Consider the following 27,810-nt stretch of genomic DNA (forward strand, 5'->3'; position numbering starts at 1 on the left):
AGGCATGGTCCTAGGGCTCAGGTCCTCCTCCGAGAGAGAGAGAGAGAGAGAGAGAGAGAGAGAGAGAAAAAAAGAAAGAATTAGAGAGAGCATACTTAAATTCACACAGGACACCGGATAAGACAGACTGACCCTAGCCCCCCGACACATGAACTACTGCAGCATAAATACTGGAGGCTGAGACAGGAGGGGTCAGGAGACACCGTGGCCCCATACAATGATCCCGCCGGACAGGGCCAAACAGGCAGGATATAACCCCACCCACTTTGCCTAAGCACAGCCCCCACACCACTATAGGGATATCTTCAACCACCAACTTACCATCCTGAGACAAGGCCGAGTATAGCCCACAAAGATTTCCGTCACGGCGCAACCCAAAGGGGGGCTCCAACCCAGACAGGAAGATCACGTCAGTGACTCAACCCACTCAAGTGACGCACCCCTCCTAGGGATGGCATGGAAGAGCACCAGTTTCCAATCTCTCCAAAAAAATGTGGTGATCGATGGTATCAAAAGCAGTACTAAGGTCTAGGAGCACGAGAACAGTCAGCCTCGGTCTGACGCCATTAAAAGGTAATTTACCACCTTCACAAGTGCAGTCTCAGTGCTATAATGGGGTCTAAAACCAGACTGAAACATTTCGGATACATTGTTTGTCTTCAGGAAGGCAGTGAGTTGCTGCGCAACAGCTTAGTAACAGTGACTAATGTTCAAGGCAGGGTACTGGGTGGAGGCCAGCTAGTGGGGACTGTTTAACAGTCTGATGGCCTGAAGATAGAAGCTGTTTATCAGTCTCTCGGTCCCATCTTTGCTGTACCTTTACTGTCTCCCCCTTCTAGATGGAAGTGGGGTGAACAAGCTGTGGCTTGGGAGGCTGAGGTCTTTGATGATCTTCTTGGCCTTCGTGTGACATTGTGAGCTGTAGATGTCCTGAAAGTCAGACAGTGTGCCCCCGGTGATGCGTTGGACGGACTGCACCACCCTCTGGAGAGCATTGTGGTGGCGGGCGGAGCAGTTGTCGTGCCAGGCTACAGCCTTACAGAATACTTTTGATGGTGCATCTGTGGTAGTTTGTGAGGGTCTTAGGGGACAATATACATTTCTTCAGTCTCCCAAGGTTGAAGAGGTGCTGTTGTGCCTTCTTTACCACGCTGTTGGTGTGGAGGGACCATTTCAGGTACTTAGTGTTGTGTACACATGAGGAACTTGAAGCTTTTGACCTTCTCCACTGCAACCCCATTGATGTGAATGGGTGTGTGCTCTCTCTGATGTCTCCTGTAGTCGACGATCAGCACCTTCGTTTTGTTGAAGTTGAGATTATATTCCTGCCACCACTCTTACAGTGTTCTCCCCTCCTCCCTGTAGGCGGTCTTTCCGTTGTTAGTAATCAGGCCTACCATTGTTATGTCGTCAGCAAACTTTTGAGTTGGGAGACATGCATGACCATGCAGTCATGGGTGAACAGGGAGTGCGGGAGGGGGCTGAGCACGCACCCCTGTGGGGCCCCCGTGTTAAGGATCAGCGTGGCAGAGGTGATGTTGCCTACCTTCACCACCTGGGTGCCTGTCAGGAAGTCTAGGACCCAGTTGCACAAATCTAGGTCCCAGTTGCACAATCCTGGATCCAATTAAACAGGTGACCCCGCACCCCAGCATCATGCAGCCTCAGCAGCAGTCCCCCTTTCCAGAGCATGTCGTATGCCTTTTCAATGTCCAGTAATAATGCCACAACTTCCTCCTTGATGGCCATCGCCTTCTTTATATCAGAGTCCAGTGCTAGCACCGAGTCCATGGTTAATCCGCTCTGGTACGGAGAAAAGAGACCAACACTTTCACACATATGTACTTGTCTGTTACCATTCTTTCCATTACTTTACACAGTACAGCGGTCAACTCTATGGGTTGGTATGAGCCCGGGTGGGATGCTATTTTCCCCGGTTTCACGATTGGAACTACTACAGAGGTAGTAGGGATGACCAGGGATGTTCTCTTGATAAGTGCGTGAATTAGACAATTTTCCTGTCCTGCTAAGCATTCAAAATGTAACAGTCACTTTCGGGTGTCAGGGAAAATGTATGGAGTAAAAAGTACATTATTTTCTTTAGGAATGTTGTGGAGTAAAAGTAAAACTTGTCAAAAATATAAATAGTCAAGTAAAGTACAGATACCCCAAAAAACGACTTAAGCAGTACTTAAAAGTACTTTACACCACTGGTGGATAGCCTGAAACGTTTTGACACATATAAGTATGTCATCTTTATAATTTACAGTGATCTCTTCTCCATCCTCCAACACCAGCATACCCAACCGTCTGCAACTTCCCAACATTCGCCAATCACCGCCCACACATCCCCCACCGGTGTATCTGCCCCCAATCTCACGCAATATTTCTCCAACACTCCCACTTAGCTCCCTTAATGACCTTCCCCACCTTCCATAGCTTTAATACTCCACCGCTGAACCCTCCAATATATGTCGTGTCAGGGCCCTGTATTCCAAATTTCGAGCACGAACTGCAGCATCACAATCCTTGTTCCTCCGTGTTCTAGGGGCATTCTCTGTGGGATAGTAGGCACAGAAGCTTGAATTGGCAATGAACACAGGAATTCATTCCATTCTTCAACAGATCAGTCACTGTGAACCTCACTGAAACATTCTGCACATTACTCTGCAAATTCCTCCCATCAAGCTTTTCCAATGTCTTTCATCCACTTCCAAAAGTTTCCGGCCAAACCAGCTCAGAATTGGGAAATGGTCGCTCCCAATTGTACAGTATACCGGTCCATTAAATCCCAATCCCCTCTTCTGGCCAGAACCCCTGATGCCAGCGTCAGATAATGCATGACATAGTTGCCCTCCCAATTTGAAATCTGGTTGGGAATCCATCTTTTATGCAGACTAATCTGTAGTTGTAAAAGTTAAGTACTGTAATTCTGCACTGGACACGGCACACTTCAACCGTTATACATTCCAACTCAGTTCTCAACATTACTCTTCCATACTGTACACCTAGTTTCAGAAACATCACCCCCCCCCCTCCACTCGCTCTTCCCGATCAGCCCATGTGGCCACATACCCAGGCAAAACAAAATCCAAACATGGTTTCAACCACATTTCCTGCGCATACTGTCTCATGCGTATCTTTATATACATCCACAAAAGTCTTACATTCTTTCCCATTAGAGATGAAACTTCTCGCATTCTACGGCACTATCATAAATGTCATTCCATATCATTCGATTCTGACACTTCCCCAACACCACCGTCCTCCAGGGGTCCACCTCTCCTCACTGCCTGTATATAGGAGTGGAAACTCACCACTGATTTATCCTTGATCTCTAAGAATGCCTCTGCTTGCTTAATCACTGCATCTTTCAGGCCCGGATGACATGTACACCTGTCTCGCTACCCAAAACACTTCCACCATAAAGGCCAAGAACTCCTTCTTGATCAAGTACGAGTCAGCTGGAATCACTGATATTGGTGAAGGGGCCATCCATGGAACCCCCACTAACAGCAGCGCACACACCTGCATCTGTGCAGCAGTGCTGTCCACAACTCGCTGCCCTCTTCATACGATACTCCCTCCTCCACTCAAATCTTCTATACCTGCTCAGCTTGAACATGGTGTGTTCACAACCTCGTAATGCTGCCACAAGGTTTCCCCCACAATTACAACACTTCGGCTTTCCTCCTGAACACTCTGAGTACTCATGGTTTCCTCCACATTTCCCACATCTTCTTGTCCTCCTGCACACCACTACCACATGCCCATACCTCTGGCATGTAGAGCACCGCAAGTGAGGCTGCACATGTGCCTTGACAGTGAAGCTCAGGAATCCAAGGTTCACTCTCTGTGGCAAGATCTCCTCGCTTCTATGTCCATTTCGAGTCCCTTTTGTTGGAATCGGGCTAAACTTTGAACATTGAGATATTAAAGACATGATAGATTAGAAGCATAGAATATAAGGAGTGAAAGAGAATGGGTTTTATGTCAGAAGGTAATGGGTCTCTGTAGAAAAACAGATGGCTTTGGAATGTGTTGGGTGGACGGGAGGAGATCACAGGATTGCTATAGGGGATCGGATGGACATCTGTGGATTAGGAGAAGGAGGGGTTGAGGTCAGGTCAGATCCCCTGAAGGGAGTAAAAAGGGTTTATTACCCTATTACCCTCTTCCTGTGGAACCATAAGATGTAAGGATTGGAGAGAAGGAGGAGTGTCTAAAGTGGAGTATATATACTTGTGATGGTGAGAATTATTATTTTTTTGTCTGAATACGGCTGTGTCGACCCTTTGGGAAGAATTAAACTTGGTTAAGCTTCTCTAGTGTCCATGAGTTGTTTACTCTGAAAAATAAGAACCTAACACCTTGAACAGGAAGACATCTACGATTCGAACCCCCTCCAGATTGTTCCTCAACTCCTCCTCCATTATATCCAGAGTCACCCCATAAACGAGTCCCTTGGCTCTTTGGTTCAGTCTTGGGGCATAGCACTCCACTGCCTTTCCCCCCAGCGTTTTCAGTCTCAAAGCTTTGGTCCATTTGGCAGGATTTTTGTATTGAAAATGTCTCCAATCTCTTTGCACAAAACGTCTGATACTTTAAGAGGGTTAATGCTACTGGCCTTCTATTTCCTCCTAAACTTCACAATAACCTTAAACTCCGCCCCCCACTTTCCTCAACCCTCATTGAGGAACCTTTCCACTCGAGCCACCTGGGTCACTGTTACTGCCACTCTCCTTCTCCCTCTTTTTCCGCTTTAGTAAACTCTTTAGATTAGCTACCTCCCAACCATCTCCCTTCCCCTCTTTCCCACTTCCAGGCATGATGTTGGTCTAACTGACCGACTGACCACTTCCCACAGGTATACAGCCCCTTACAGCCCCACTAACAAACACTGCTACCATGTGTGACCTCCCTGTCTCAACGACCTTTCGCCCTGGGTTGTCTCTCCTCTCCAGAATATGAGATCCATGGACCTGCACGGCTACTTCTTCTTAAGTTTTATTGCCGGTTCGCAACCAACTGAAAGGTGCATACACCGCCACCTACTGTACTGGAATGTGAGGCTGGTCACGGCCTCCCTATTCATCTATAGTCTCTTATCTAGCCCTGTGTTTCCGCCTACTGTTCTGGGGTGTGAATTCACTACACTTTGTGTCACAGAAATGGAAGGGAAAATGGATGAGGAAAGGGGAAGAAAAATTTGCCCTACCAACTAACCTACACCCATTAAAAACTCACCACTTTCCCACTACTTGGCCTTATCTGATCCTATACCAGGCCGTAGCTTGGGAGGACTGAACACTATCGTTCAACACACCTAGTAACTCAGCAGTAAAATCACAGTAAAATCCAAGTACTTCTCTGCAGCTGCCACCACAACATCCACAACATCCATTTTCTGTGATTGATGTTCCATTTTTGCAGTACAGTTGATAACCATGGCTATGAACACTAAGAAGCCAACATTCTACCAGGCTACTACAAGCACATTCATTCATTCCATTAAGTTGTTGGTGTTATAATAATTTAAAAATTGATCCACGAGTTAAAATCATAGAAATATAATATATTTATGCTTAAAATGCACTTTTATTGTGTCATAACATTACATTTCCATAAATGTATATTCAGACAGTGTATGGATAGAATAAATGGGATTTGCAATGTCTTAAAAAAATAAAGGACAAAAATATATTTCACCTTTATTTAACCAGGTAGGCTAGTTGAGAACAAGTTATCATTTACAACTGTGACCTGGCCAAGATAAAGCACAGCAGTCCGACACATACAACAACACAGAGTTACACGTGGAATTACAAACATACAGTCAATAATACAGTAGAAAAAAGAAAAGTATATATACAGTGAGTGGAAATGAGGTAAGATAAGGCAATAAAGGCAATAAATAGGCCATTGTGGCGAAGTAATTACAATATAGCAATTAAACACTGGAATGGTAGATGTGCAGAAGATGAATGTGCAAGTAGAGATACTGGGGTGCAAAGGAGCAAGATAAATAAATAAATACAGTATGGGGATGAGGTAGTTGGATGGCCTGTTTACAGGTGGGCTATCTACAGGTGCAGTGATCTGTAAGCTGCTCTGACAGATGGTGCTTAAAGCTAGTGAGGGAGATATGAGTCTCCAGTTTCAGTGATTTTTGCAGTTCGTTCCAGTCATTGGCAACAGAGAACTGGAAGGAAAGGCGGCCAAAGGACGAATTGGCTTTGGGGGTGACCAGTGAGATATACCTGCTGGAGCGTGTGCTGCGGGTTGGTGCTGCCATGGTGAGCTGAGATAAGGCGGGGCTTTACCTAGCAGAGACTTATAGATGACCTGGAGCCAGTGGGTTTGGTGACGAGTATGAAGCGAGGGCCAGCCAACGAGAGCATACAGGTCGCAGTGGTGGGTAGCATATGGGGCTTTGGTGACAAAACGGATGGCACTGTGATAGACTGCATCCAATTTGTTGAGTAGAGTGTTGGAGGTTATTTTATAAATGACATCGCAAAGTCGAGGATTGGTAGGATGGTCACTTTTACGAGGGCATGTTTGGCAACATGAGTGAAGGATGCTTTGTTCCGAAATACCATGCCGATTCTAGATTTAATTTTGGATTGGAGATGCTTAATGTGAGTCTGGAAGGAGAATTTACAGTCTAGCCAGACACCTAGGTATTTGCAGTTGTCCACATACTCTAAGTCAGAACCGTCCAGAGTAGTGATTCTGGAAGGGCGGGCAGGTGTGGGCAGTGATCGGTTGAAGAGCATGCATTTAGTTTTACTTGCATTTTAGTGCAGTTGGAGGCTTGGTGTTGGAGTGAGATTTGAAATAACTATTTGAAAATGTACTGAAATAAACGGAATTTCTTTCAACAGCAAATACGTGCCAAATTGCATTTTGAAACTTGTGTTAGGCGAATTAAGTGTTTGGTGTCATACAAAAACAGTCTGTCTGACTTGTGGCAAGGTGTGTTCGTGTGCGCCTGCTTTATGATCTTTACGGTAGCTATTCCAGACTCATTGTTTTCCTTGGGAGAAAGCAGCGGAAAGTCTAGGAACCCAAGCACATCAGCCTCTACAGTCATGGCTGAGCGCCGCGCATTCGCCCAAAAAATCAGCAGGTAAGGGCGTTACTTCCAATTTTAACACTGACAGAACTGAGTCCCTCGTTCAAGCTACGCCGTTTTCAATATTTAAAAAACCCGTCTTCTGCCCTCCGTTTCAAGGCAAAGCCATCCCCAAATAAGGCCCTGCCAGCTAGCTAGTTATCGTTAGCCATATCAAAGATGCCCCAGTGCCAGTCATAGACCCGCCATATAGTACAGCGCTGTCTGTTTCTCGCAATGTTTTTTTGTGTGTATTGTGCCGTTACATGCATACGGGGTTGAAGTTTAGCTACGTTTGACATCTATCATACTATCAAACCCAACCACTATCGGTCTTTACAGGGATTTAGGTAAGCATTAGTTGGACTGATTAGTAAATCCATAGTAGACAGTTGCGGTAACTTGTTGGCTACGGCTGGGTAGCACTGACACATCGACGAGAGAAAGCAACACAGTAGCTATGATGCCAGTTGAGCGCTGCGACTAATGTGGGCAAAATCGAGCTCCGAAGTGGAGCTCTTTACTGTAGGTGCTGATTTCAGTACCCAAAGAATAGCCCGCAATTACACAGAACAATGACTTGTGTAATTGCGAGTTATTCTTTGGGTGATGAAATCACTAGTTTATGATAAATAATTGTTTTTATGTGATGGAGCTCCAGTTTGCCCAAACTGGGTCGCCGCCCAACTCCATCCTAAATCGTGCCCAGCTCCATCCTAAATCGTAAACGGCTTTACAGTGACGTTAACTAACATCGTCATGGACAGTGGTAGTTTACCAGCAAAAGCCCTAACATTCAAAGTTATGTCTACCACAGTTAAAGGTAATGCATTCAGGTCTAATGCGTCTATTGAAACGAACAAAACCAGAAGCGCTGTCTCAATTTCAGTTGCTTGCTGTTCATGCCAGTGGAATTAAAGCTGGGTGTAAAACAATGCATTGCATTGTTGTGAAGAAATTGCTCATATGTGACTCACCACCTGGATTCGGTCTTATGTAGTAAAAATTGAAATAGATTTTTTTTTGGACATTGGTGAAAAGTAGACTCAGAGCTGCAAAATGGTATATAATACACTGCATTTTTGAGGAACAATGGGAAAGTAATTCTGCATTGAAAGTTGATGAACCTGTGACTTTTAAGAAAAGGGCCTTCAAATGTTTTGGTACCAACTTGAGAGCTCTCCTTTGTCTCCATCCATTCAGCATTCACACCCTCTTAAGCCAGTGAGTTAATGTGCTAAAAAGTGAGTAGAGTAGTAAAAATTAAGAATAAAAGTGGTAGTAGCCTACAATAAGGAAAAATTACAGCTAAACAGAAAGTGTCCAGATGTAAAGATACCTTATTAGAGAATTACTGAAGTAAAACTAAGTCACCCAGTAAAATACCACTTGAGTAAAAGTCTGTGGTTTTAAAAATACTTAAGTATGTACTTATGTATCAAAAGTAAAAGTATAAATAATTTCAAATTCCTTAAACCAGGCGGCCCTATTTTTATTTTTTTGTTGACAGATATCCAGGGGCACACTCCAACACTCAGACATAATTTAAAAACGAAGAATTTGTGTTTAGTGAGTCTGTGTGGTATGTCACAAAATCATGTTACGACCACAAATGTCAATATTAATTTTTATATATCAATATTTTGCTAAGTGGATGGGTCTCTACAGAAGGTGTAAACGGTACAGCCAAAGGTTACTTGCATAATAGCAATATCAGAAATAGATGGTGTCTATATAAATAAAATATACAGTATGTTCACAAACAATATCAATAACGATAGTGATACACGCATACAATCAGGAGTAAAGTGCCTGAGCAGCAGGAAAAAATATAGTAGCAGCAACGTGTGCGTGTGTGTTAGGTGAGAGTCATTTGAGTAGAGGCACTGCAGATGGTGCTGATGACTGGTCCGTCCGAACCACGCATGAGCAAGGGAATCTACAGTTGAAGTCGGAAGTTTACATACACTTAGGTTGGAGTCATTAAAACTTGTTTTTCAACCACTCCACAAATTTCTTGTTTAACAAGCTATAGTTTTGGCAAGTTGGTTAGGACATCTACTTTGTGCATAACGCAAGTAATTTTTCCAACAATTGTTTACAGACAGATTATTTCACTCTATCACAATTCCAGTGGGTCAGAGGTTTACATACACTAAGTTGACTGTGCCATTAAATAGCTTGGAAAATTCCAGAAATGTCATGACTTTAGAAGCTTCTGATAGGCTAATTGACATAATTTGAGTCAATTGTAGGTGTACCTGTGGATTTATTTATTTATTTTTATTTCACCTTTATTTAACCAGGTAGGCAAGTTGAGAACAAGTTCTCATTTACAATTGCGACCTGGCCAAGATAAAGCAAAGCAGTTCGACACATACAACGACACAGAGTTACACATGGAGTAAAACAAACATACAGTCAATAATACAGTATAAACAAGTCTAAATACGATGTGAGCAAATGAGGTGAGATAAGGGAGGTAAGGCCATGGTGGCAAAGTAAATACAATATAGCAAGTAAAACACTGGAATGGTAGATTTGCAATGGAAGAATGTGCAAAGTAGAAATAAAAATAATGGGGTGCAAAGGAGCAAAATAAATAAATTAAATACAGTAGGGAAAGAGGTAGTTGTTTGGGCTAAATTATAGGTGGGCTATGTACAGGTGCAGTAATCTGTGAGCTGCTCTGACAGTTGGTGCTTAAAGCTAGTGAGGGAGATAAGTGTTTCCAGTTTCAGAGATTTTTGTAGTTCGTTCCAGTCATTGGCAGCAGAGAACTGGAAGGAGAGGCCAAAGAAATAATTGGTTTTGGGGGTGACTAGAGAGATATACCTGCTGGAGCGTGTGCTACAGGTGGGAGATGCTATGGTGTCCAGCGAGCTGAGATAAGGGGGGACTTTACCTAGCAGGGTCTTGTAGATGACATGGAGCCAGTGGGTTTGGCGACGAGTATGAAGCGAGGGCCAGCCAACGAGAGCGTACAGGTCGCAATGGTGGGTAGTATATGGGGCTTTGTGACAAAACGGATTGCACTGTGATAGACTGCATCCAATTTGTTGAGTAGGGTATTGGAGGCTATTTTGTAAATGACATCGCCAAAGTCGAGGATTGGTAGGATGATCAGTTTTACAAGGGTATGTTTGGCAGCATGAGTGAAGGATGCTTTGTTGCGAAATAGGAAGCCAATTTTAGATTTAACTTTGGATTGGAGATGTTTGATATGGGTCTGGAAGGAGAGTTTAAAGTCTAACCAGACACCTAAGTATTTGTAGTTGTCCACGTATTCTAAGTCAGAGCCGTCCAGAGTAGTGATGTTGGACAGGCGGGTAGGTGCAGGTAGCGATCGGTTGAAGAGCATGCATTTAGTTTTACTTGTATTTAAGAGCAATTGGAGGCCACGGAAGGAGAGTTGTATGGCATTGAAGCTTGCCTGGAGGGTTGTTAACACAGTGTCAAAAGAAGGGCCAGAAGTATACAGAATGGTGTCGTCTGCGTAGAGGTGGATCAGAGACTCACCAGCAGCAAGAGCGACCTCATTGATGTATACAGAGAAGAGAGTCGGTCCAAGAATTGAACCCTGTGGCACCCCCATAGAGACTGCCAGAGGTCCGGACAGCAGACCCTCCGATTTGACACACTGAACTCTATCAGAGAAGTAGTTGGTAAACCAGGCGAGGCAATCATTTGAGAAACCAAGGCTGTCGAGTCTGCCGATGAGGATGTGGTGATTGACAGAGTCGAAAGCCTTGGCCAAATCAATGAATACGGCTGCACAGTAATGTTTCTTATCGATGGCGGTTAAGATATCATTTAGGACCTTGAGCGTGGCTGAGGTGCACCCATGACCAGCTCTGAAACCAGATTGCATAGCAGAGAAGGTATGGTGAGATTCGAAATGGTCGGTAATCTGTTTGTTGACTTGGCTTTCGAAGACCTTAGAAAGGCATGGTAGGATAGATATAGGTCTGTAGCAGTTTGGGTCAAGAGTGTCCCTCCCTTTGAAGAGGGTGATGACCGCAGCTGCTTTCCATTCTTTGGGAATCTCAGACGACACGAAAGAGAGGTTGAACAGGCTAGTAATAGGGGTGGCAACAATTTCGGCAGATAATTTTAGAAAGAAAGGGTCCAGATTGTCTAGCCCGGCTGATTTGTAGGGGTCCAGATTTTGCAGCTCATTCAGAACATCAGCTGAACGGATTAGGGAGAAGGAGAAATGGGGAAGGCTTGGGCGAGTTGCTGTGGGGTGTGCATTGCTGTTGACCGGGGTAGGAGTAGCCAGGTGGAAAGCATGGCCAGCTGTAGAAAAATGCTTATTGAAATTCTCAATTATGGTGGATTTATCAGTGGTGACAGTGTTTCCTATCTTGTGGGCAGCTGGGAGGAGGTGTTCTTATTCTCGATGGACTTACAGTGTCCCAGAACTTTTTTGAGTTAGTGTTGCAGGAAGCAAATTTCAGCTTGAAAAAGCTAGCCTTGGCTTTTCTAACTGCCTGTGTATAATGGTTTCTAGCTTCCCTGAACAGCTGCATATCACGGGGGCTGTTTGATGCTAATGCAGAACGCCATAGGATGTTTTTGTGTTGGTTAAGGGCAGTCAGGTCTGGGGAGAACCAAGGGCTATATCTGTTCCTGGTTCTAAATTTCTTGAATGGGGCATGTTTATTTAAGATGGTTAGGAAGGCATTTAAAAAAAAATATCCAGGCATCCTCTACTGACGGGATGAGATCAATATCCTTCCAGGATACCCCGGCCAGGTCGATTAGAAAGGCCTGCTCGCTGAAGTGTTTCAGGGAGCGTTTTACAGTGATGAGTGGAGGTCGTTTGACCGCTGACCCATTACGGATGCAGGCAATAAGGCAGTGATCGCTGAGATCTTGGTTGAAAACAGCAGAGGTGTATTTAGAGGGCACGTTGGTTAGGATGATATCTATGAGGGTGCCCGTGTTTAAGTCTTTGGGGAGGTACCTGGTAGGTTCATTGATAATTTGTGTGAGGTTGAGGGCATCAAGTTTAGATTGTAGGATGGCTGGGGTGTTAAGCATGTTCCAGTTTAGGTCACCTAGCAGCACAAGCTCTGAAGATAGATGGGGGGCAATCAGTTCACATATGGTGTCCAGAGCACAGCTGGGGGCAGAGGGTGGTCTATAGCAGGCGGCAACGGTGAGAGACTTGTCTTTAGAGAGGTGGATTTTTAAAAGTAGAAGTTCAAATTGTTTGGGTACAGACCTGGATAGTAGCCTGCAGAGTTCTGTCCTATCTTTGCAGTAGATTGCAACACCGCCCCCTTTGGCAGTTCTATCTTGTCTGAAAATGTTGTAGTTTGGAATTAAAATTTCTGAATTTTTGGTGGTCTTCCTAAGCCAGGATTCAGACACAGCTAGAACATCCGGGTTGGCAGAGTGTGCTAAAGCAGTGAATAGAACAAACTTAGGGAGGAGGCTTCTAATGTTAACATGCATGAAACCAAGGCTATTACGGTTACAGAAGTCGTCAAAAGAGAGCGCCTGGGGAATAGGAGTGGAGCTAGGCACTGCAGGGCCTGGATTCACCTCTACATCGCCAGAGGAACAGTGGACTAGAATAAGGGTGCGGCTAAAAGCAATAAGAATTGGTCGTCTAGTACGTCTGGAACGGAGAGTAAAAGGAGGTTTCTGGGGGCGATAAAATAGTATCAAGGTATAATGTACAGACAAAGGTATGGTAGGATGTGAATACAGTGGAGGTAAACCTAGGTATTGAGTGATGAAGAGAGAGATAATGTCTCTAGAAACATCATTGAAACCAGGAGATGTCATTGCATGTGTGGGTGGTGGAACTAATAGGTTGGATAAGGTATAATGAGCAGGACTAGAGGCTCTACAGTGAAATAAGCCAATAAACACTAACCAGAACAGCAATGAAGGCATATTGACATTAAGGAGAGGCATGCTTAGTCGAGTGATCAAAAGGGTCCAGTGAGCGGAGAGGTTGGTTGGGGGTCACGGTGATTTAGACAGCTAAATCGGTAGCAAGCTAGCAAAGGATGGAGGTCTGTTATTAGCCACCTCTTGCGTTCTGTCAGTAGATTAGTGGGTTTCCGTGTGGTAGAGGGGATTAATCCAAATCACATAACAACAACAAAAATAAAAACAATAGATATAGTTATAGAGGCCCAAGAAGAAAAATAAATAAATAAAAATAAAATAAAAATTGTCCGATTGTCTATTCAGATAGCAGCCGATAAGACAGCCAACGGCTAGCAGGCCGCAGATGGGCGCCCAGGCAACGTCGCGCCGGAGGAGCCACCTGGACAACTCCCTCGGGTAGACAACGTCGGCAGTTCAGCAGTCCAGCTGTGAAGGCCCGGTGGGGCTCCGCGTAGGCAGCAAAACGGGTCCGGATAGGTGACTGCAGCCCAGGAGTGATTGATGGAACTCTTCAGCTGGCTAGCTCCGGAACAATTGATGTTAGCTCCGGAATCGACGAAAGCCGATAGTCACACGGATAGCAGCTAGCTAGCTGTGAGATCCAGGTATGAATGTCCAGAGCCAGCGGCCGAAATCCAGGGACATGGAGAGAAAAATTGGTCCAGTATGTTCCGTTCCGAGCCGCGCTGCGCCGTACAAAACTGGCGATAGATTCTCGAGCCAAAGGACAGCCGATGACCACAAACCGTGGTTAGCTGAGTACTAACTATTAGCCAGTAAAGAAGCTAACTAGCTTCTGAACTAGCTTCTGAACCAGCTTCTGATTAGCTTCTGGACCAGCTTCTGGCTAGCTCCCGGCTAGCTCCCGGCTAGCTTCTGGCTAGTTTCTGGCTAGCCTCTTGGAGGATAACAGATCTGAGGTAAATAATACTTTTTTTATATAAATATAAATTGGTGAAGCGGATTGCAGGAGAGTGTTCTGAAGAAGAGTTTATGGAAAATTTAAAAAAATGTATGTGAAAAAAAAGTTGTAAATATATATATATACGGGACACGACAAGACGAGGACAAAAAGACGTCTGAACTGCTATGCCATCTTGGAAGAGATGCCATCTGCCATCTGCCAGGCCTACCTTGAAATCAGCCAAGACCTCATATTTTTTTTTGTAGACCTCAACAAGTCTGGTTCATCCTTGAAAACAATTTCCAAATGCCTGAAGGTACCACGTTCATCTGTACAAACAATAAACACCATGGGATCATGCAGCCGTCATACTACTCAGGAAGGAGATGCGTTCTGTCTCCTAGAGATGAACTTACTTTAGTGCGAAAAAGTGCAAATCAATCCCAAAACAACAGCAAAGGACCTTGTGAAGATGCTGGAGGAAACGGGTACAAAAGTATTTATATCCACAGTAAAACGAGTCCTATATCGACATAACCTGAAAGGCCGCTCAGCAAGGAAGAAGCCACTGCTCCAAAACCGAAGCAGCAATTTAATCAATTTCAGAATAAGGCTGTAATGTAACAAACTGTGGAAAAAGTCTTTACTTTCTGAATGCACTCTACGTGCGTAATGGATTATGGTCATTGCAGTAAAATTACCATATTTTATGTGCTGAACTGTAGATTATTGGCCTGTTGGAAACTACAACTCCCTTCTGTGTCACACAGTTCAGGCTGAATCTGATTTATCTCTAAAGAAACTGCAATGTGCGCATTGAATTCACTGAAAAAACACGAACAAAATGGAATTCAAATAACTGAACCGACAGGTCAATAAGTTGTTTAACAGAAATGTCGGTTATTTTTCATTTTTTAATCAGTTAGCACTGGTATTGACTCGGGTGCGAAGAATTATGTAAATTAGATTTCTGTATTTTATTTTCAGTAAGTTTGCAGAAATATGAAACACTTTGTCATTATGGGGTGTTGTGTGTAGATGGGTGAGAATTAAAAAAATATTTAATCTATTTTGAATTTAGGCTGAAACACAACAAAATTAGGAATCAGTCAATGGGTATGAATACTTTCTGAAGGCACTATAGGTGTTACAGACAGTTAGGTGGAGGTTGAAAATGTCAGTGAAGACACTTGCCAGCTGATCACGGCATGCTCCGAGATGGCGCTGCAGTGGATAGCGGCCATTTCACGCTGATCTTAATTTTCTTTGGTACATAATATTTCCTATGACCGAAAACGGCTTCTGGACATCAGAAAAGGCGAACACTAACTTCGATTTGAATGAATATTTCTACTTCAACGAGTCGGCAGCTCTAGACGTTCTGCTTACTCCGGACCAAGCCCAGTCTGGCCAGGGACCAGACCACAGCAGGGACCATAAGGGTGTCAGAGGGAACTGTAAGGACAGTAAGGCCACCACCAGGGCCAGGGAGAGAGCCCTCATGGCCACAGCATTTTCATAATTTTTTATTTAACTAGGCAAGCCAGTTGGAAACACTGGGCCAATTGTGCGCCACCCTATGGGATTCCCAATCATGGCCGGTTGTGAGACCCTGGTTTGTTCCCAGGCTGTCTTGTGACGCTGTTAGCACTGAGATGCAGTGCCTTAGACCGCTGCGCCACTCGGCAACCTTGCTGCCCTTGACTATACTGTACCTGTCCTTCAGAGTGACCAGACTACTGCAGGAAATGAACTGGCCTTATCTGTTAACTTATTACACCTACACTGCCCTTTTCCACTTTTCCAACCCGTGTTTGTGTGTGTGTGTGTGTGTGTGAGTGTGAGACATCTTTGACTGTTAGCAGCCTGGAGGCAACATCTGACTGTTTTCCATAAGCAAAGCCTAGATTGAATAGATTAAACTGTCAAGTGGCTAGCCTCTGTCTGGACTGAAGGGTTGCCATTTGTTGGAGCAAAGAATTTAGCCTATAACTATGATCTGTCTCTGTGTTTTACCTGTTAACTTAATCTTAAGGATCGGTGTCCCGATAGCGGGAAAACTTCCGTTGAAACTGGAGGGAGCGTAATTCTAATAGTTATTATGGATTTTAAACATATAAGTACATATGTGTCTTATATCGGCTGAAAGCTTAAATTCTTGTTAATATAACTGCACTGTCCGATTTACAGTAGCTATTACAGCAAAAACATGCCATGTGATTGTTTAAGGACGGCGCTCCACATCAAAATATTTTTCCACCGGCACAGGTTTCACACATTCACATATAAAGATGAAATATTCACTTACTTTTTTGTAAATCGTCCTCTGATTTGTCATCCAAAGGGTCCCAGCTATAACATGTCGTGTTGTTTTGTTAGATAAAATCCTAATTTATATCCCAAAAAGTCAGTTTAGTTGGCACAATCTTTTTGAGTAATCCATTCTTTCAACTTGCAGAGAAAGGAATCTGAAAAATAATTATGGTTGGTTTTTCTTTGGATTTTCTCCTACCATATCTATTGTGTTTATATTTAACCAACATTATTTAAACATTTCTACAAACTTCTAATTGTTTTCTTTCCAATGGTACCAATTATATGCATATCCTGGCTTCAGGGCCTGAGCTACAGGCAGTTTACTTTGGGCACGTCATTCAGGCGGAAATGGCGAAAAAGGGGCATAGCCCTAAGAAGTTGTTTAATGGTTTGATATTCACTGCTAAGCTTCTCTCTCCTCACCTCCCTACAGGACTGTAGCAGCTGAGGTGAGAAAGCAGATTGCTGGTCAGTATGGGGGCTCCCCACAGCTCCTCAAGAACCTGAACGTGGGTGCCGCTGCAAGCAACACCGTAAGCTTCTAACCACAATGCATCTTGGTGTTTTTGCAGAGGGAGAGGTAGAGGTAAATGGTGGGAGGGGGAAGGGTTTGAGTCTATCAGTTAACAATTAACAGGTCCATTCTTCACATCCTCTCACCCCTACGGTGTGGACAGTGATAACACTGCCTTGCTCCTCTCACCAGTAATGAATGAGTAGGCGTGTCCAAACTTTTGACCTATACATACATACATACATACATACATACATACATACATACATACATACATACATACATACATACATACATACATACATACATACAGCTGAAGCTGGTTGAGAGAATGCCAAGAGTGTGCAAAGCTGTCATCAAGGCAAAGTGTGGTTACTTCAAATATATTTTGATTTAGGCCTCCCGGGTGGTGCAGTGGTTATCTATCCATCTATCTCTGAACACCATCCAGTTGATTTCTATTTGCCATATATTTTTCAACTGTGCTATGATGTTTCACAGAAGGTCTAAAGCTTTCTATTCTCATAGTTTTTACAGATTGTAAATAAACATTTTTGCTAAGTATTATTGATCGATTGACTCTGACTTTTCAAATCACCCAGCAGTGCTATATGCACAGTTAACTCCAAGTAAGTGTTGCAATTCTTCATCCTTTCCTGAACCTACGACAAAAAAACGATCTACATATGTACAGTACCAAAACCAATGTTCTAATGATTGTCTCTTCATAGATAAATCTGCAAAGCTTGGATTGTTGTATTGTATATCTCTATATATATATATATATATATATATATATATATATATATATATATATATATATATATATATATATATATATATATATATATAAACATTCTATTGGTTGAAAGAATTTTGTATAATAATTTTAATTGAAAAACTGTGTTTTGAATCTGGCATCGTTTTGTGTATCAGTACATAAACCATGTGCAATGGAAACGGTACATCGAAATCTCTTCCCGACTACACTGATCAAAAATATAAATTCAACATGTAAGGTTTAGGTCCCATCTTTCATGAGCTGAAATAAAAAATCCCAGAAATTGTCCGTACACACAGCTAATTTCTCTCAAATTTTAACATTCCTGTTACTGAGCATTTTTTCCTTTTCCAATAAAATCCATCCACCTGGCAGATGTGGCATATCAATAAGCTGATTAAACAGCATGATCATGGGTGACATCTGCTGATGTAAAAAAAAAGCATGATTAACAAAAAATAATAATAATCTGATTACACAGGTGCACCTTATGCTGGGGACAATTTAAAGGCCACTTTTACTCACTCAATGCCACAGATGTCTCAAGCTTTGAGGGTTGCATGCAATTGGCACACTGACTGCAGGAATGTCCACCAGAGCTGTTGCCAGATCATTTAATGTTTATTTCTCAACCATAGTGACCGCCAACGTCACTTTAGAGAATTTGGCCAACCGACCTCAAAACCGCAGACCACATGTAACCACACCAGCCCAGGACCTCCACATCCGGCTGAAGGACAAGGTCCTTACTTTCTCCCCCTTCCACTCCTTTTTTTTCTTTTTACGATAGTGCTATAATTACTTGGTTGTACATTTTGGATAGAGCAGAAATGTCCATATATTTTTGTTAGCTGCATGTGTGACATAACTCCACCAATCCTTTTTCTGATATAATTTAAGGTTATACAGTTTTACATTTTGTTTTCCAAATTTAGTTTTTTTTATCAACTAGTATATTTGAGTTGAACCATTATTTGTTGTAATATTTGTTCTGTCTTGTTGTGGATTAAACTGAAATTGCAACAGACTTTCTGTGGCTTGTTTTAAAAATATATTTAGAACATTTCGTTAAAAAAACAAAAACAGAATGAGAGGTTGTAATCGGGAAAAAAAAGCCATTTTTGAACAGGTGCAATACATTTATAAAATAAAAAGCTTACCTTGACTTGGAAGAGTGAGTGTTAGATAGCCAGCTAGCTAACATAGCATCTCTCTCTGCGAGCTGGGTGTTTGAGTGGACTATACTAGCTAAGCTAGTTAAGTAAAAATTGAAAGTTATAAAAAAACAAATACTACGAAATATAGCTAGCTCTCTCGCTTCTCCTTCATTTTTGAAGACATTTCTTGAACTGTTCAACTATTGTCTTTGTCAACTACTCACCACATTTTATACACTACAGTGCATAAGCTGTAGTTTATGCTTTCATTACTAGATTCATTCTCTGATCCTTTGATTGAGTGGACACAATGTCAATTCATGTGGCAAGAGCTCTGATAGGTTGGAGGACATCTATGGAAGTGGGTGAGAACCATGAGCCTCCTAGGTTTTGTATGGAGGTCAATGTTCACAGAGGAGGATGGGTAGTTCTGTTTATACCATGGTGCAACCCCACAGAGTGCTGTTGAGGCTACTGTAGACCTCCATTGCAAAATAGTGTGTTTTTAATCATTTGGTGATATGTGAATATATTTAGTATAGTTTTATCAAAAAATTCTAGATTTTTTTTACGTGACACTATTTTTTAAATGAAATTCACTGAGGAGAATGGTCCTCTGAGGAGCCTGTCTGCCAATATAGAAAATGCAGTTGCCTGATAATTGGTTTTGAAACGTTCTCAGGATAGAACTTGTCTCAACATTTATCAAGCCACGGCGTTTGCTGACAGCTAAGCCTTGATATTTCTTTGCTAGTAATACAGCTGGACTTTTTGGGGATGATTTTCTGCGGCTAAGGTAGGCCTTTTTCAGATATATTCTCTGATTTTTGTATTCACTCTACCAAAGCCTCTCCTATCTGTTGCCAGGTGCCTCTCACAGAGGCAGTGGAGCCAGTGGATTTTGAGGAGTACCTCCGCACTCACCCACCCATCATCGAGTCGGGCCCCCTGAGGGACCTGATCGAGTTCCCCCCGGACGACATCGAGGTGGTCTGCACCCCCAGAGAGTGTCGCACAGTGGGACAGGCCGTGCCTGAGGAAGGGTAGGTGCTTGACTGGGACAATACTGACTGGCTGGGTTAGAGTGAGTTCCTCAGGACCTAATCAGATCAATCAATACAATTAATTTAAAGCCTTTAAAAAAAATATCAACAGTTATCAAAAAGGGCTTTACCGTAGTCCCCCCCAAAAAAAGCCCCATACAGTACGAGCTGATTCTGTATCAGTTGAGACATTATCAGATTCCTCTAGGCCTACATCAGGTCTAACTCAGTTGCAGCAAGCAGGATGCATCTCCTCATTTTAACACGATTACACCAATTGATTTACCAAATGAATAAAGCTAATAAGTGTTCTGGTTTTGATGTCCGGTTAGGAGGGGTGTGACGTTACGCAATGTTTAGATATAAATATATTGTCTAGAACAGACATGAACTAACAGAAATTACTATTTGTCAGGTAAAATAGCTGGAATTTGTCTGCCATTGAAATCCTTGGGCTGGCCGCCCAAGTGTTTTTTTTGTGGTCGCCATTTATTATACATTTTCAGGATGGAAAAACACATTCACTGTGTACTTACCCGGCTGAAACCAGATAAAGTATGTAGAAAAGATCATGGACCTTTATTTAAATTTTTTGTTAATTCTCAGAGATCATATTATTAAATCACAGAATTTTATTTGACCTTTTATTTAACTAGGCAAGTCAGTTAAGAACAGATTCTTATTTTCAATGACGGCCTAGGAACAGTGGGTTAACTGCCTGTTCAGGGGCAGAATGACAGATTTGTACCTTGTCAGCTCGGGGATTTGAACTTGCAACCTTTTGGTTACTAGTCCAACTCTCTAACCACTAGGCTACCCTGCCGCCCCAAATAAAAGCTGGAGTCAAGGAGAATTGAAACAAAACCATTCATTTAGAAGTAGCAGTTTTGTTATGATGTTTGAGCAAAATAACACAGCATTAGCCATGGCAAAGTGCATAGAATTGCAGGAAATTTGCTTTAAAACGGCAAAAATGTCTCCTCTCCATGGAGACGTTTTCTAGAATTGTAGGAAATTGGCTTAAAAATGCAAAGATTTCTCTACACCACCAAGATGGGGGATGTCATACCAAAAAGTGTCCCCCTCTGCGTCACAATGGGATTTGATAAACTATTAGTGTTTGTTGCTATATCAACGGTGTGATGGCCTAATGATTAGAATTTGAGTTCACTACAGCCTAAATGACATTATTTTCATCATCGCTATGCGAACAAGGCTGATTTCCGTGACAATTTCGTTGTTTTTAAACAAGTTTTGTTTAGCTTCCGTACCTCTCCTAACTTGTCTGGCTGTCATGTTAATATTTTAACCTGCCCTTCCCTTATCTACACTGAAATAATATAATTTCTGTAGTCCTCTACTCTGATTCATTTTCTTTCTATTTTGCATAGCTCATTAGTATAACCTTGTTGTTGGACATAGATAGATAGATATAGATAGATATCTATCTCCATATATCTCTATCTCTCCTCTCTCTCACTCTCTCACTCAAAGGATACCTTGAGTCTTACTATGAACACCTTGTGAAACCAACCTGGCAATATTTAAGATTTGAATACATAAACTTTGATCGTTTTTGGTACAGTTGGCATTATTTTCACAGATTGTTTCGGTGGGGACAGTCACATGGCAATCATACTAAAATACTGAATTCTGGTTTGTGGAATTTTAAGGGGGTTGCTGTGTGGGTGGGAGGTTCTGCCTGTCACTTGTTCTCAACAGGCATCCAGTCTCGAAAGGGGGAATTGTACTGAGTGTTTGCAGTGCTAGTGTTTTTAGTTAATCTGTGTATCTCACATATTATGTGCCCATTATGACAGGGCAAGACAACTTTCTTAGCAGGTAATGACAATAACAGTAGCTGTAAATGTCAGAGTACATCAGAGGGATCCGTCAGGGGGTTGGGCAGAACCCCTAGGTCCTGGTCCTGGAGAACTGGAGCAGAGTTAAAGGGAACCGGGTAGGAGACAGAGACGTAAACAAGCAAACACACAAGTTACACTTTACTGCAAGAAAAGTTGATGGATTAGTGCAGTGTTATAAATGTACTTTTCATAACTTTTGGAAGGTGTAGCCTACCTCAATGTGGTCCCCCTCTGGTTGGGGGGAGGGTTGATGGTCCTAAAGTCATTTGGAGAGGTAAATTGAAGATTACCATTTTTTGCTTTTTTAAATGTCAACCAATTAATTTTTACCTGGTCAAAAACCTTCACATCCTTCTCAGTCCGTGCCTGAAGGTGGTCTTTGAAGGTGTTCTGATCTGGTTTGGCAACTTCCACCACATCAGGTGGTGTTTCAGTGATCTGAAAGTACGTTATACAAAAATAGACAAACAACAAACAAATCACAAATTTGAAAGACTACAGTATATGCAATAATTGTATACACAATTGCATTGTTTACCTCAGTCAACAGCTGCGGCACCCGTCCGCACTCGGTGGAGACCTGGATGCAGTTGTGTGCAAAGAGAATTACCTTCAGGTTGTTCTCCCACCCTTCCTGGTGCCAATCAAGGGACCTGCCCATGGCAGTCTTGAGGGTCTGGTTGGTCCATTCAGAAAACCTGGAGCAGGGGGTAGGAAAGTGATATCTATTGACAATGTAAGATATTGAAATATGGTGAAGATGTCCATCATCGCCTTGGGAGTTGGCCTCGCCAGTCTCGTCCTTGGAAGGTGTATGATACAAAACTAAAATCTATTTTTGGTTGCAAGCAACCTTTTTTAATGGGTTACAGAAGAAAATGTAGAGTTAAGAACGTACTCGTCCTTTACTGACCTTAATGGGTATTGCCTCCACCCACTTTTTAAAGTGATCGGTCGCTTTCAGACACCAGCTGTTGCCATTCCTGGATTTCGTGAAGGGTCCGATGAGGGCCACCCTAACACTTAAAGTGTTAGGGAGAAGGTTACGTTATTCTTACCCATATCTGTGTCATACAGTATGCAGATTTTAATATTTGTAAGGAGACTGACACACACATTCTATAATATTGAACTCTGCTGTGGTCAAATAAAGTAACCATTACAAAACAACTTATCAGGGCAAAATTTGAGTTGAGATACTTACCGATCATGCGCCATGATGAAACAACTATGATGGGCTTCAACTCCGGCGCCACAGTCTTCACCCTCTCAAACTTCTGGCAGGCTAGACAGGGTACTGACCTTCAAGCAAAAAGTGACATTCATTTAAATCCTAATCATTTTAGATATAATAGAATGTGATTGATAAACAAAAGGTTATTTCACTTGCCCAGCTCTCCTCCACCTGGACAATTGCCCGTCAGAAGAAGAGTACAGTAGGTTGATTCTGGCAATCATGCATTTCACTCCGAAATTGCCAGCATACATCTCGGTCAGCACGGCCTTCTTCTGCTCCTTAGTAAATAATTCCCCTCCTGTGTGGCTGGCCATCCTTCCCCTTTAGGTACATATGATTGCCTAACAAGTTGGAAGAGAAGAATTGTTGAAATACTCGAGTCTACCACTCTCTTCCTACCTCTCTCACGTTCATCCTTTATCACTTTCTTCTGTCTGTCTGGTGAATACACCTAGTTAAGGGCATTTGTAAGCACCATTACTTTTTGACAGGGGGACACTTTTTGTCATGACAGGGCCTCTAAAATGTTCTCTACACGGGCTGACCGCACCACCTGCCACGCCCACCACCTAAGCCCCTTTTTGAACTATAAAGCCCCCAGAAATAGGTAATCAGTAATAGCTCTATGAATTACGTTTCCATCTGCAACATATGAACGTTAAACCTCACTGAACACATCTGGTGTTGAGGATGAGACTTTGACTAACGTGCGGTGTCGCTTTGCCTTCCAGGCACAATGACGCCCACGTCAGAGACTGTGTCAGGTCCTACACTGAGGACTGGAACGTTGTCAACAGAAGGTAAAGCTCCCCTCTATTATTTAGGGAGTGTGTCCTTTTTAGAAAACCTATAAAACATCTTAACACCCACATTTTAACCCTTATTTTACACATTTTTACAATTACACTTGGCATCTAGTTATTTATTACACCTCAACACTCGCATTCTGGTCTACTTATTTCAACAGATACCATAAGCTTGGTACTGGGTTTAACCCTAACACCCTGGACAAGCAGAAGGAGAGGCAGAAAGGCCTGCCCAAACAGGTGTTTGAGGCTGATGAGATGCCAGACGTTAGCGCTTATCAGGACGACCAGGTAACCCATAGCAATGGGGCAGTCGACTAGGTAACCCATAGCAACGGGACGGTCATCTTACACTTTCAATATTTTTATAGTGTGTGTATATAGGCCCTCTCTAACCTGTGTGTTTGTCCTACCCCAGGATGACCTGAAGCGTAGGTCCATATCCATAGATGAGACTCCGCGTGGCAGCTGGGCCTGCAGTATCTTTGACCTGAAGAACTCTGTCCCCGACGCCCTCCTGCCCCATTTGCTGGACCGAGCCCCCAACGAGGAGATCGACCGCCACAATGAGGAGCACCGCAAGTCCAACCGCCATCGTGAGCTCTTCGCCCTGCACCCCGCCCTCGAAGAGGTTAGGACAAAGGCGCACACGCACTGCTGCATTTCTACAGAGACGGAAGTGCATTTTGACGTCTCAGGCCAGCGTTTGCTTTGCCAGGGTCTTGTGCATGTCTGTCTCTTCACATTAATGTGTATCGTCAGCCATGATCAGGGTTGCCATGTTCTGCGGATTTCCCGAAAATTGGGCTAATTTAAAAATGATGTGGCAGGTGAAAATGTATTGGTTGCGGGTTTTTGGGCCACTTCTAAATTACACTGCGGCCTCCTTGGCAATTTCTTAAAAATATATATTTCACTGTGACCTGCTGCTGACTATCAGGCAGTGAGGCAGCGTGTTCCTGAGTGAGTGAGGTGTGTAAGTAAAGGGCCAGAGCGGTGTCTGTGTGTTGACACTGAGCGCTTCAAGCAGACAGCCGAGTCACGTGAGTGAGAGGAGACCGAGCAGCAGGTGTCCACGTCGTGATAACTTTTTGCCAGTTGTGGGCAGGCTATTCAGATTGTCATTATGGAGACACCTATTTCCAACCCTTTTCCCATAAAACATACTAACGCGTTAGAACGGATGCGCATCAAGAATGAACGGCCATTAGACTTTAGGCGCTGTAGAGCGCATTAGATAAATTTGCTTGAAGGTGGTTTAAACTGCATGATAAACTGGGTGGTTCGAGCCCTGAATGCTGATTGGCTGACAGCCATGGTATATCAGACCGTATACCAAGGGTATGACAAAACATCTATTTTTACTTTTAATTATGTTGGTAACCAGTTTATAATAGCAATAAGGCACCTCGGGGGTTTGTGGTATATGGCCAATATACTACGGCTAAGTGCTGTGTCCAGGCACTCCGCGATGCGTCGTGTGTAAGAACAGCCCTTAGCCATGGTATATTGGCCATATACCACACCCCCTCATGCCTTATTGCTTAATTCGAGTGGGAATTTGAAATGGAAGTTATAGAACTACCTTGCGTTCTTCTGTTATGGACAGAAGATTAGCCATCTGTCTGTTGGCCATAATTAGACTATTCATTTCTATGCCGATGTAGGCTACTGTAATCTGCTGTTTTATACAATAAATATCACTGGAGTCATTGCAAATCAATTTGTGTCACTTGTGAAGCCTTCCTGGAGTTGTCAAATTGATTTATTCAGTGTTGGAAAAAGTAGGCTACCCAATTGTCATACTTGAGTAAAAGTTAACACCTTAATAGAAAGTGAAAGTCACCCATTAAAATACTACGTGAGTAAAATTATTTGGTTTTAAATATACTTAAGTATCAAAAGTAAAAGTATATACAATTTCAAATCCCTTATATTAAGCAAATCTGATGGCACCATTTTATTTATTTATGCACAGCCAGGGTTTATCTCCAACACATAATTTACAAATTAAGCATGTATGTTTATTGAGTCCACCAGGTCAGAGGCAGTAGGGATGACCAGGGATGTTCTATTGATAATTGCATGAATTGGACCATTTTCCTGTCCTGCTAAGCATTCAAAATATATCGTGTACTTTTGGGTGTCAGGGAAAATGTATGGAGTAAAAAGTACATTACGTTCCTAAAGAAAATAGTAAAGTAAAAATATAATTAGTAAAGTACAGATACCCCCCCCCAACAACTACTTCAGTACTTTTACTTTTGTACTTTACACCACTGGATTTAATAAATAGGCTTTTTTACAACTTCAGTGTGTTGTAGCCTTGTGGTATTATGCAATTATTTAATGGCCAGGTTTAGTAAATGAAATTAGAAGTTAGAACTGTGACCATGATCACAAATGGTATCGCAATTGCCGATCAGCTGTTTAATAGAATGCATTAGATTGACGGTGACCGTCAGATTAGGCTACAGATTAAAAAATAAATAAATACACTGGCTGTCATTGACAAGCATAGGCCTATTCAGTTCATATCCATATTATTCAAATTTGCTTCAGTGATTGAAATTACGACCCCATCCTCAGTAGCCTATTCCAGCAGGCTGTTGGGCAAGGGAAGCACTTCTTACCTCGAAATCGCCTCGCTATTCATGTTGACTAAATTAGTCTAGTCAATTAGAACTAAGCCAGCTGCTAAATCATTCATTTTACATCTTGCCTAGGCTACTCTAGGATATCTGAAATGAGGTGTATGCCTACAGTTACTTGTAGAAGTATTAATTCATATTGGCCTTTTTCCTATTTTGTTGCATTAGAACCTGTCATTTTTAATTGATTTTCATTTGGATTTCATGTAATGGACATTCACAAAATAGTCCAAATTGGTGAAGTGAAATGAAAAAAATAACTTGTTTAAATGTATTGTTTTTAAATGGAAAAGTGGATCCGTGCATGTGAAGCCACTAAATAAGATTTGGTGTAACCAATTACCTTCAGAAGTCACATGGTTGGATTGCACACAGGTGGACTTTAAGTGTCACATGATCTCAGTATATATACACACCTGTTCTCAAAGGCCCCAGAGTCTGCAACACCACCAAGCAAGCAGCACCATGAAGACTAAGGAGCTCTCCAAACAGGTCAGGGACAAAGTTGTGGAGAAGTACAGATCAGGGTTGGGTTGAAAAAAAATATCTGAAACTTTGAACATTCCACGGAGCACCATTTAAATCTATTATTAAAAAATCTGAAAGAATATGGCATCACAACAAACCTGCCAAGAGAGGGTCGCTCACCAAAACTCACAGACCAGGCAAGGAGGGAATTAATCAGAGAGGCAACAGAGACCAAAGATAACCCTGAAGGCGCTGCAAAGCTCCACAGCGGAGATTTGAGTATCTGTCCATAGGACCACTTTAAGCCGTACACTCCACAGAGCTGAGCTTTATGGAAGAGTAGTCAGAAAAAAGCCATTGCTTAAAGAAAAATAGGCATGTGGGAGAAAGGCATGTTGGAGACTCCCCAAACATAATGGAAGAAGATACTTTGGTCAGATGAGACTAAAATTGAGCTTTTTTGGCTATCAAGGAAAATGCTATGTCTGGTGCAAACCCAGACATAGCATTTAAGGAATGATGGATGGTGTGAAATACAGGGAAATATTTGAGACTGGGATGGAGTTTCACCTTCCAGCAGGACAATGACCCTAAGCATATTTCTGAAGCAACACTCGAGTGGTTTAATGAGAAACATTTAAATGTCTTTGAATGGTCTAGTCAATACCCAGACCTCAATCCAATTGAGAATCTGTCGTAGGACTTAAAGATTGCTGTACACCTGCGGAATCCATCCAACTTGAAGGAGCTGGAGCAGTTTTGCCTTGAAGAATGGGCGAAATCCCAGTGGCTTGACGTGCCAAGCTTATAGAGACACCCCAAGAGACTTGCAGCTGTAATTGCTGCAAAATGTGGCTCTAGAAAGTAATGACTTTGGGTGGGTGAATAGTTATGCACGCTCAAGTTTTCTGTTTTTTTGTTTCACAATAAAACATATTTTTTTTTGCATCTTCAAAGTGGTAGACATGTTATGTAAATCAAATGATACAACCCCCCCCCACAATCCATTTTAATTACAGTTTGTAAAGACAACAAAATAGG

At 42.6% G+C, this 27,810-nt stretch overlaps 1 protein-coding gene across 15 annotated transcripts in view; it reads left to right on the forward strand.

Moving 5' to 3' along the window:
• The first annotated feature begins 7,003 nt into the window (after positions 1 to 7,003).
• The window catches only part of LOC112250715 (dedicator of cytokinesis protein 7), an 84,588-nt gene continuing 63,781 nt past the window's right edge, over positions 7,004 to 27,810 (forward strand). For 8 of the 15 annotated variants that reach the window (XM_024421122.2, XM_024421148.2, XM_024421115.2 and 5 more), the window contains exons 1-6: positions 7,021 to 7,132; positions 16,681 to 16,780; positions 19,567 to 19,742; positions 23,576 to 23,644; positions 23,812 to 23,941; positions 24,069 to 24,281. In XM_024421122.2, coding sequence (XP_024276890.1) covers positions 7,095 to 7,132; positions 16,681 to 16,780; positions 19,567 to 19,742; positions 23,576 to 23,644; positions 23,812 to 23,941; positions 24,069 to 24,281 — 726 coding nt within the window. In that variant the 5' untranslated portion in view covers positions 7,021 to 7,094. Of the gene's footprint in view, positions 7,133 to 16,680; positions 16,781 to 19,566; positions 19,743 to 23,575; positions 23,645 to 23,811; positions 23,942 to 24,068; positions 24,282 to 27,810 lie in introns of all 15 variants that reach the window. The other 7 variants (XM_024421086.2, XM_024421095.2, XM_024421106.2 and 4 more) reach the window with 5 other exon arrangements.

The sequence above is a fragment of the Oncorhynchus tshawytscha genome, linkage group LG01 (genome assembly GCF_018296145.1).
Source record: "Oncorhynchus tshawytscha isolate Ot180627B linkage group LG01, Otsh_v2.0, whole genome shotgun sequence".
In the NCBI taxonomy this organism is placed as follows: domain Eukaryota; kingdom Metazoa; phylum Chordata; class Actinopteri; order Salmoniformes; family Salmonidae; genus Oncorhynchus; species Oncorhynchus tshawytscha.